At 40.8% G+C, this 11620-nt stretch overlaps 1 protein-coding gene across 1 annotated transcript in view; it reads left to right on the top strand.

Annotated features, from left to right (window-relative positions):
* Positions 1-11261, top strand: part of LOC142159546 (uncharacterized) — a 12445-nt gene extending 1184 nt beyond the window's left edge. Inside the window, exons 2-4 of the mRNA XM_075214439.1 lie at positions 7344-7474; positions 8208-8386; positions 8959-11261. Of these exons, the coding sequence (XP_075070540.1) occupies positions 7344-7474; positions 8208-8386; positions 8959-10190 (1542 nt within the window). The 3' untranslated portion in view covers positions 10191-11261. The remainder of the gene's footprint in view (positions 1-7343; positions 7475-8207; positions 8387-8958) is intronic.
* Positions 11262-11620: the final 359 nt, after the last annotated feature.

Raw genomic sequence — 11620 nt, 5'->3', positions numbered from 1 at the left:
GAGACTAGAATCAGTTTTGATAGCAGCCAAATAACCTACCAGTTTGTTTTTGGAGTGTGGGAGGAAACGGAGCACCCAGAGGAAACCCACACAGACAGAACATACAAAACTCCACACAGATAAGGCCATGGTCAGGAATTGAACTCATGACCCCAGTGCTGTGAGGCAGAAGTGCTAACCACTGAGCCACCATGCTGCCATAGAATCAAATATCTAAGCCCTGTCCCTTTGACAGCTACATAATTTGTTGCAGAAACAAGTACCAATGTTATTAAAATTGCACATGCTGTTTTGGATATTTTTTCTTCAAAGATACTTTTACATACAGAAATCCTTCTAGCTCATGAAGGTTTGGCTATTAGGGCCTGCTTCCATCTTGTGTATTGTGGAGGAAAGAATCAGGCCCCAGGTGAATATCTTCCAAGAAGTTCTTCAGGAACCCAGTGTATAAGGCTGTTTCACTGGCACTTGGAACCGTTTGCTTCTGGGTGGTGTAGCTGCAGTACCGTGTTACTGGTGTCTGGCTGGCTTTTTCCAACCACTTCCTATGGTTCAAGACTGCAGGGTAACAAGCAGAACGATGACAGAAGTCATTGGGTTCACACGACAGCCAGGGAACGGGTTAGTGTTCTGTAGATCATCAAAATATCGCAGGTAATGGGGTCATGTGTGTCCTTATAGGAAGAGTAGTGTTTATATAGCCCTTAGAAGGACTGGTAGTGATAATTCACCCAGGGGTATGAGAGAACATGGACTTCACATGGGGCTTAACTGACATTTTTTATACAACTTTTTTTATGGGTCAATTCACATCAAATCAACACAGGATTTAAAACTCACTGTTTTAGAGTGTAATGAAATTTGGTGTAATGCTGCCATGGGTGTAAAGAAATGCCCAAAATCCTAGGCCCTCTTGTACACTGGTTTTGAAGTTATATGCCTTCCACTTTTAATGAAACTTTTGCTTTCAACATATTTTTTTTTAAATTGCATTTGTAGTTCACCTGATTGAGCTAGAGAGATGTCATCTTAAATCTCTTTATGGGCTTTTCTATGATATATATCACAGCATTATTTTTCAATAAACATTAAAATTGTAAAATATTCAATATTTAGATTTTCTTAAGAAGCCATATTTTAAATTTTTGAAAAACATCTAAAAAATTGTTCATACTGTTACTAAATCCCCAAAGTTTTATTTTGGGATCATGATGTGATCATCTACTACATGAGCTTTCAGTTTCGAGTGTTTCATGAAAATTGTATTTATGGAGGCCCACACAACTGAGAAAATCAACAAAACAATATTTTTTCCAGCTCACTTCATTAGGGGAATGCACGTTCCTCTTCAGGTGTTTGGGTACGATATTTTACACACAGCGCCCGATCCCACTTTCTGCGCCGGTGGGTAAACCTATGTGGGAAGATACTTCAATTGTGTTGGATAGGTCCGCCTTTTACAGGGACAGGTTAGGTTTGGGTGGCCTTTAATTAGTGAAGTAAAGCCCCCTGTTCATCAATTTAAGCCCACCCAAACCTAACCTGACCCTGGACCTTTTGTGTCACATTTGAAAAAGAGGAGTGTTTAATTACAGTGGAGTATCAGACTAGTGCTGGAAGCAGAGAGGAACAGCAGCTTGGAGAAGGGGTGCTGGTAGGAGAGACCCAATAGACTGGTAGCAACACTGTACTCACAAGAAGAAGCCCCAGTCCCCTGGCCACGAAGAGAAGAGAAGGCACAGTCCCTGAGGGTGCTGCTGATCTCCACGGGTCAGAGGAGCATGTGATGGGGCTCCTCCAATCAGAGTTCAGCGCATGCTCCTCTCCCCTCCCCCCCCCCCCCCCCCCCTCAGCAGAGTCTCATGAGATTATTTCCCCGGCAGCTCAGTCCGAGCCTGCTGTGGTGTTTAAATTGGTTTAGAGCAGTGGTTGGTGTTTATATTGGTTTAGAGCAGTGGTTGGTGTTTAAATTGGTTTAGACAAGTAAAGAAGAATAAAGATGGAGGAAAGTGACAGGTACTTTATTGCTTCAACCCATTAAAAAAGGCTAGTTATGTTTCTAATAAGAAAGGTTGAGAACGGTTTCAGAATTGATGTGTAAATTATTTTCTGAAATGCAAATAGGTGCAAATTTTTGTGCCAGCTGCAGAAAACAACTTGGGACACTTCGGAAAGAGCATTAGGGTCATTAATCTGTTCCTCAAGATAATGTAGTATCAGCTCCCACTTGCTGACATCTGAGGGTATGTAACTTCTGTCTGACAACAAATGGTGGCTCGCATTTATTCTGGAAAAAGATGAAAACATTGATCAAGTGAAAGTGACATTCCTCCATCCAGCTGGACCATCTCCACCTGTATCATACCCAGAGAAGCTGGATGTGTTATGGATTACTATGGTACATGTTCTGTGTAAGGTGAATCCGTTAACTCCAACAGATTGAATGTACACTGAGGATACCACCCTTAGCTGGGATGACAGCTACCCTCTTTGGGATTCAACTCACTCGGGTAGACCAGAATATATCCAAAATAAGGCTTTATTACGACAGCACAACACTACAAGACATTCACAAGATACAGGGTAAATGATAGCATATATCTTCCAGCATCCTCTTGCAGTCAGCACTCCAAAATAGTAATCTCTTTCATGGTCTTATCCTGTCGCAATATTACCACTACCGATTAACAAAAACAGTTACGGTGTCGCCCAGCCTGAGATACTGGCTCACATAGAGCCTGTCCTGGTAGGGGTCTCTCCAGTGGCACACGATGCCTGGCCCATAGTCCTTTTCGCTGATGTCTTGTACACCAGGATCCTCCAAGCTAGAATAGCTCCCTTGACATTCTGCACTCCCTATATTCTTCCCTGTATACACAAGACGTAGAGTCAAATGTATCAAACCTCCCCCTTACAGCTGGGACACTTTAGCTGCTAGACATCTGTCCCTGTTACCTTGATTATACAATAGAATGGCTTAACTCAATTGGCTATTTTGGCTAAACATTTTGGCTGTAACCCCTTGTTTCACTAAACAAGGGGTTACAATATTACAGCATTGAATGACACTGCACGCTTACATGAAACAATAAGACTTGACACATTGTATCAGCAGTGTTACGCCATCTGAATGTGTGATACATTTTGATACAATAACATTTATATTAATACATTTCCCAATGCTATTTCACCTAATATATTACTTTGGAGGCACATTGCATATCATTTAGAAGTTCTAACCTCATTACCTCTCAGATTACCTGTTGACCTAGCTAATAAACATGGGCTGCCAGCTGGTTAACTCAGACATTTTTCTGATTCCAAACCAAATCTAAAGCTGGGTACACACTACACTGTTGTCGTCCAATAATCGGCTCAAACAGCCAACATACGACCGCTCGTTCAAAAGTCGGGTCAGTGTGTGCAGTGACACGATGGTCGAAAGTCTGCCCAAATGGACGATTATCGCCTCATTTGGTTGGTCGTGCCATTTAATATTTTCGTTTCAATCTCGTTTCCGCTGTGTAGTGTGTATAAACTTCCGACCAATCCACAACGGTGAGTACGAAATTACAGTCATTGCACACGACAACATGGCTGTAAAAAGTCGCTAAAGGGACGTCCGCTCTTCCCTTTATCGTCCTAAACAAGGCTAGTGTGTATGCAGTCCATGGACTGACCGATCGGACCATCGATCGCATGTAAAATCGCTCGGCATAAAAAGTTGGTAGAAATTTCTGTAGTGTGTACCCAGCTTAAACTGCACCTCATAACAATGGACATTTGAGATAAATGGTAATTACATTAGCTAACACTAGCAAAATGACTGCTGCTGTCCTGTTATTTTCACACAGTATGGCAATATTCCTTATATTTATACTACATACAATATTGCAGGTAATAGCAAGTGCAAAATTTACCTAATAACATGAAATACTAATACACATAATACACCGATGCTCTGGTGTATATACTTAGACTGGGCCAAGGATTAAAAAGTACATTACATTGTGAGAAATGGGTGATGAATACAAAGTTCTCAGTCCAGTAGCACCCCGTTTCCTCACATGCACCCTTTCTGAAATGGAAATACTAAAAACAAATGAAGCCTTCAGCCAGTTCCAACCCATCAAGTAGACCATCCATCTAGAGCAGCAGCACCAAATGGTAATGATCTGTAGTAAGTTTTTTATAATATGTGAAAGTCAAAAAATTATCACAAATGTTTTAAATATTTCAGAATTAACACACTGTGAAATTGTACATAATATACATCATACAACAAATTGTTTAAGGAGATAAATTGAGTAATGAACAGGCCTAGATAGTTCTCATTTTTATTATTTTAACAAACAGTCCAAAGTGAAAACTCCTGTAGCAGATGATCCTATCATGATCCCAAAATAAAACTTTGTGAATTTATTAACAGTGTAAACAATTTTTGAGATTTTTCCAAAATCGAAAAAATGGCTTTTTGAGAAAATCAAAATTTTGATTTTGAAAACTTTACATTTTTATTTTAACCTATTGCTGTTATATATCATATGAAAGTCCATACAAATAGGTTTAAAATAAGACCTTGTCCAACTCTCTAACTAAACCAGGTGATCTACAAATCCAATAAAAAAAAAATCTTTGGGGCATATTCAATTAGCTTTCCGGGCCACGGGATCGCGCAGGAACGGGCCGCTTAGTCAATACACAGTACCGCAATAACGTGGATTTTCGTTCGCAGCCCATAGGGTTGCGTACGAAAATCCTCATTAACGGCAATAGTGCGCAGGATTCGCGGTAATGCGCGTTACCGCAAACTGGAAAGCTAATTTAATATACCCCTTTGAGTTAAAAAAAACCCCAAAACATCTGGATCAGATTTACTAAAAGCACTTGTGCGCACACACTTCTTTGTTAACCTAGTAAAAGAGTCTGTTCTATTAACACTGAAGGGCTTATTCAATTAGGTTTGGTGATCATCATTACACACGTCTGGGTGTATAAAGTGACAATATGGTACAGCAACATTCTGGATTTCCCTTTGCAACCCTATGATGTGCGCACGGAAATCCGCGGTGTTGCGGTAACGGGACTTGTGCAGCTGCACGTAATTGTGATCACCAAACCTAACTGCATGTCACTTACAAAGCTACCTTTTGTGCTTTTTGCACAACATTTAGTTACATTCAGAAGTTCCATTTTCTCTTTCAAATAAAGTAAAGATGAAGTCATCAGAGAGCAATCTAATGGATACCCTGTATTGTTAAAGATAGATTGTTCTCTCCCAGCAACAGTTCTAAACCTTTGCAAAGAAATATTGATGTGTGCTACTCTCCCACATTACTTACACTTGATAAAACATTGAGGGGCATATTCAACTCTAAAAAAAAATTGTGCAAGTTGCACCCAGAACACACCTCGCATGGATTTTTTTTCTTTGCAGAAATCTCCTTAATTTTTGCATTAATTTTTACCGTAGTAACGGTATAATCGTGCAGCCGCGATGTTCTGAGAAACATCAGGACAATTGAATCTGCCAGTTGGTGTACAAAATATCGAATTTCATGAGACTCAAGATGAGCATTAGTGATCTTAGGCACAATGTTTGGTGATAAGGCCTGGCTTGCAGTCGGCGTTCCAATTTCTCCCAAAGTGCCAGTAAAGTTTTTCGACAACATACTGGGGGGGTGTTTTGGGGGTTTTTATGGACTTGTTTGCGCACAGAGGCATTGTCCTGCTCAAAGGGCCTTCCCAATTCTTTTGCCACAAAGTTGGAAGCAACCAATTCTCTCGTCGTATACTGTAGCATTAATATTTTCCTTCCCTAGCACTGAGGTGCTCAGGCCAAAGCATGAAAAACTGTCCCAAACTGTTAATTCCTCTTCCACCAAACTTTACAATTGGCAGGGTAGGAAGTGTTCTGGCATATGCCAAACCCAGATTTGTCCACTAGCCTTCCAGATGGTGAAGTGGGATTTATCGCTCCAAAGAATGCATTTTCATTGTCCAGAGTCCAAAGGAGATGTGCTCTTCCCCACTCCAGTCAATGTTCGGCATGCCCCATTGTGATCTGAGACTTGTGTGCGGCTGGAAACCCATTCGTAGAAGCTCCCTACGAACATTTTTCGTGTTGATGTTGCTTCTAGAGGTAGTTTGGAGCTCAGTAGTGAGTGCTGCAATAGAGTTCAAATGTTTTTTTTCTTTTTTGGTTATGTGGCCTTTACTGCTTTCCCAATTGTAAAGTGTTACGGAGTTTGCTGGTGCTATATAAATGATTATGTATACATAGTAAGTAGTGACAGAAGATTTTCTGGTCATGCATTTGGACCTTGGTTTACCAGACCCCAGCCTTCTGCAGATACACATCTCATTCAACCAGTGAAATCACAAAAGCCATTCTGAAATCCAACAATAATAAGATAAAAGACCTTACCTGTTTTGTATACTGCGGCTGTTGGGTTTCAATGAACCCTTCCAGTTTATCCAAGTCATGGCACCAAAATCTGTAGACTGAAATCGGCTAAGGGGGGGGGAAATTCCTGTGTAGAAAAGAAAGCATGGCACTGAGGTATTCAGAGATCTAACCATTTATTATTCAAAGTGGATGGAGTAGAAAATAACTTGCACACACAAGACATGCACAATATATGTGAAGGTGACTAACAGGTGTCTGAGCTGTTTTGGATCCAAAACCCATCCCTTTCCTCATTATGTTATAAGGTAATAATGTAAAGAGAAATTATGGCTGATAGCAGTAGAGCTACATCTCGCACGTTGTTTAATTTAAACATATATCCTAAGAATCACAAGCATGAGCTCCATAAGTTTAGTGTAGGTTATCATCCTATTGTAGGTTATGAAGACTAAATGGTATGGAAGGAGCAGTTATGGTACTAGTCACATGGTAGGGTAATGTTTTTACCGTAGGGTATCACTGTGACTTAGTAGTTTTAACTCGTGACCCTAGCGCTGTGAGACGGATTATAATTCCGACTATGGCCTTATCTGTGTCTAATTTGCATGGGTTTCCTCCCAGGCTCCAAAAAAAAAAAAAATACTAGTAGGTTTATAGGCTCCTATCAAAATTACCCTAGTCTGTTATAGGGAAATTAGACTGTAAGCGCCAGTCAAGCAGGAATTGATGTGGGTGACAAATATTCTTTCTGTACAGTGCTGCGGAATTGGTGTTGTATAAATGATTGTTCTGGCTGTTTACAGCCAATGAAATTTATACAGATGAAATTGCAGGAACAACTTATAGCAACATTTCTATCTTGTAGTCTGTTATTTTGAATAATGTTGAATTTCCAGCCAATGGCAGCTCATACAATGCTTGTTATGTGTTGCAGAATCTAGTGACGTTTGATGATGTTGCAGTAATCTTCTCTGGGGAAGAGTGGGAGCTGTTGAATATCCAGCAGAGAGAGCTCTATATGGAAGTGATGAAAGAAAACTATGAGCATTTCATTGTTTTAGGCAAGTTATAATTTATATTTATCAATGTGGAAGATTCAGCTTCTCTGATTATGTATTCCTCTGGCTACACTATATCTTGCTTACATGTTGAGGGGTTTTGTAGTGTTTTTTTTTAAACTTGATCTATGTGTTATGTTTCAAACAGTTTATTTAAATACTTGTCGACAACCCACTTTATCATGATGATCTAGCTGTGAGCTGCTCCCAGCAGAAGGAGGTTGTGTGATACACTGACACCCCCTTTACCTGTAACGTTACTTTCTATTTTCTCTTGAACATTCACAAATTCCACTAAGAACAAACATTGGTACCAAAAAATATATTAAGAGAGCTCTTCCATTCAGGTCATTGAGGAAAACAACATATGGATACAAGTATACTGCACACCCCCCTTTCACTCCAGGTGTTTGTATCCAACTTCTAACACCAAAATGTGGCTGTAACCAGACTAGATTTCCAAAATACAATAATCATTCACCACGTAACTCCTTAATAGCCGTCAGATCTTAGAATGAACAGTGTATTCTGTATTTCATGGACAGTCAAAGGGGGTCTCTCTCAACCCAGGTATTGCTTATGTAGGCATATAGTTATAAGGATAAAAATCCCCAAGGCATTGTAACAAGTTAGATTTGACCAACAACAATATCATTGTATTTCTATAGCTCTCTGAACGTTTAGCCGTTATTGACAGTTACATAACATTTGTTACGTGGCTTATTTTTTATTTTTCTGAGATTTTTCTTAATTGTACAAGATACTGAAGTTAGCTTAAGCCATAGAAATGACATTAACTGTTCAACTTTTTCCCTAGGCTCTAAGGTCCCCATAATACTGTCGTGGCTGCAGAACACAGATGCGAAAGGCAAAGAGACGGCAGCTTGTCCGGCATCACCCATTACTACTGATCCAAAAGGCATGGAAATTGTTCATATTTTTTTAGTGATAGCTTTCCTGCTCATACTTCTGGATCCTGTAATTGTTCCGACTTCCGTTTCTTGCATGGAGGCTTAGACTGCTAGAATAGTCATGCCATATGATACAAGTCATGGTCTCTTGTAATTCTTGCTTTTTCAAAGGGTTGGATATACAGATTTACCTATGTATACTATATAAGTGTGCTTAATCCAAAGGTTTTTTGTTTGAAAGATGTCCGTATTGTCAATTATTGACAGTAAGTTGCCCTCAAATCACTGACTGAATTAAATTGTCTACATTTACTCAAGTCCTGTACAGGAATTATAGAACCCCCCCATTCTTTAGCATTGTGGGGAACTCAGGCTTCCATAAAGAGTGATCTAATGTCTGAGCAGTCCACAGGAGAGCATCATTTCTAAATGGTTTATAACTTTCAAAATTGCAGTAGTTTGCTCTAGCTTCTGTGAACAGATATTTAATGAAAGTTGGATGCATATAGTATATCAGGGGGAGGGGGATTTCACATGTATATTGACTGGTGTACATAGTAAACCTTTGTGTTTGTCACAGGGCCCACAAACAGCCGAAAGAGGTCAACGGATAGTTCTGCAAAAGAGAACAGGGCTATCTCATCGCAGGAGGTTCAGGGTGAAGTAGGGAGAGAATCTGAAAAGCCAACCAAAAAATCCAAAAGGGTCCGATGGGGTGAAAATAAAGGCGATGAGAATTTGGATGCAAGCAGCCATGATGGGAACCAAAATGATTTAATGTCACCGCCCCACGGCAGAAATCTAAGAAAGCGTAAACAGTTCTATTGCTCAGAGTGTGAAAAATGTTTCAAATACAGCTCTGCTTTGGAAGCCCATCTCAGGGTCCACAGTGGAGATAAACCACATAAATGTGATATCTGCAAAGAGAACTTCAGCTACAAGTCTGCGTTGATTGTGCATCGCAGGCAGCACACACAGGCCTCGACAAGTGTGGCTCAAAGTGTGGAAAATAAAAGTGTGCCAGTAGCTGTTACTGCGGTTTCAGCTAAAAGCTCCACTCCAAAATCAAATACCTATATAACCCCGCAACCAGCTACAACAAGTATGCCAATTATCGCAACGGTCTCCAGTACAAGCAGCAACATGCCCTCAAATTCCAATGGAAGCCCCCCCACACTAATTCCAGGGGAAAAGCCTCTTAAGTGCAATTACTGTGAGAAAAGGTTCAATGACCGATCAATTCTTGAAGCCCATCACCGAATTCACACTGGGAAGCTTGCCTATCCCTGTTCTCTGTGCGAGGAGAGTTTCTCCAAACCATCTCTACTGGCGGCACACAACAACACACACAAGGAAGGCAAACCTTTCCAGTGTGACCAGTGTGACAAGAACTTCAACGACCAGTCGCTGCTCGTTGCCCACAAGAGAACCCACACTGGGGAGAAGCCTCATAAGTGCAGCCATTGCAACAAATGGTTCCCTAACCGCAGCAGCCTGGTGGAGCACGAGGAATCCCACCTGAAGCCTAAACCGTACAAGTGCCGACACTGCGAGAAGAGCTTCAACGACAAGTCCTTGCTCATCACTCACGAGGGAGTGCACACAGACACTAAGCCTTTCAAGTGCACTCAGTGCAATGAGAGCTTCTTCCTGAAGACACAATTGGTGGCTCACCAGTCTACCCATGCTCCCGATAAGCCCTTTCCATGCAGCCAGTGCGAGAGGAGCTTCAACAAGAAAGAGACTCTGCTGGCTCATATTCGGGTCCACAACCTCCAGACTATGCAAACGCACAAACCTCGTAGACAGTGAGACGAGGGTGAATGTGATTATGGATTAGAGTAAACTTCACAAAACTGTTCTCTTTACTGAGATTATCTGGGAGCCCGGACATGGGACTGGCTCTGTAGTGGGTATCACATTTCTGCCCTGCGTGTGTATATATGCATGGTCCCCTAGGTCTGTGTGGACACCGCTCTCCATTATTTTAGTGCAAATGATGGCTTTACAATGAGAACTGGCTTTAGTATCGGTCACTTACATGGCTAGAGTAACATTAGCTTAATTTCCCGTCATGAATGGGGAAATTCTTGAACAATTGTAGGACACAGAGGGAGATTGTTAAAGCCTCTGTAATCCATGCTATGAACTTGAGACCTGGCGTTACATGTTTCCTGTACTGGCAGTAGCTTTAATATAAGAAGTGGAAGATATCCATTCACCGCATGTAGAGTCTGTGTTTGTAAATACATGGCTTCCTGTGCTAGTGGCTACAGAAGATCATCCGCCCCATAGCTTCATTCTCACCGGGTAATACACAGCTCCTCCTCTGTCTGGAACACTACGTAATATGCGTCCTGGTGCTGAAGGTCTTCAAGGGGTATTTTAAACTTTTTTTTTTTTAAATATCTAAAAGTTTGATGAACATCAAGACCGTTTTAAGTTTATTTTATCATTTTTCTTTATGTAAACGGAATAAGATGAAAAATGGTCTCCAGTAACAGATTATGCTGGGAGAACAAGGAGTCATATCCTCTGCATTGATATTCGGCACACTTACAGAGCATAAGTCTGTCTTCTGAACAGAACGAGGTGAACATATAAATGTTTTGTATGATTAATAGAGGCACCTGACTCATGCTCAGTTCAGAAACAACTGCAGCCCTCTGCCACGTTTTTCAATTCTGGTAATTTGGCTTTTTGGGGGGCACTCTTTTCTCTGTGGGGTCTATTGATGTTCAAATTGATTTATTCTGCAAAAAAAGGTAGCGTCCTCTCACAATAAATGCAAGTCTGTAGAGAAATAAGGATGTTTGTGCAGAGAAATTTGTACCCCATGTGTTTCACTGAATTTCATAGACAAATAAAGCCTATATTTATTAATGGACTTTATTTCCCCATTAAGGGAGATGCCAAATCATGGCAAGCATATGTCACCTGTAATTATATGCACAGCAACAGATCAAATGTGCCACAGGTTCAGCAAGAAGCCATTTTTGGGAGGTGAGACCTCAGTTTGAGGTTCTGGATTTTAAATAAAAAAAAAAAAAATTAAATTTTTTATTTTATCATTCAGCAGAATCTTGTATCTTCTCGACAGCACTCCAGAAATTGCATGTAGGTTGTATGATCCAGTCTCGGAGCGCATCTATCACCTGCCATCGGCCTTTCTGCGAGTTGAAGTGATATTCATGATCATACAGCGCCTGGGCTCACCAGCAGCGCACAGTGATATCTCCTAG

Source organism: Mixophyes fleayi, chromosome 5 (assembly GCF_038048845.1).
Source record: "Mixophyes fleayi isolate aMixFle1 chromosome 5, aMixFle1.hap1, whole genome shotgun sequence".
NCBI lineage: Eukaryota > Metazoa > Chordata > Amphibia > Anura > Limnodynastidae > Mixophyes > Mixophyes fleayi.
Note: the sequence above shows the minus strand (reverse complement) of the source record. Positions and strands in the feature narration are given on the sequence as shown.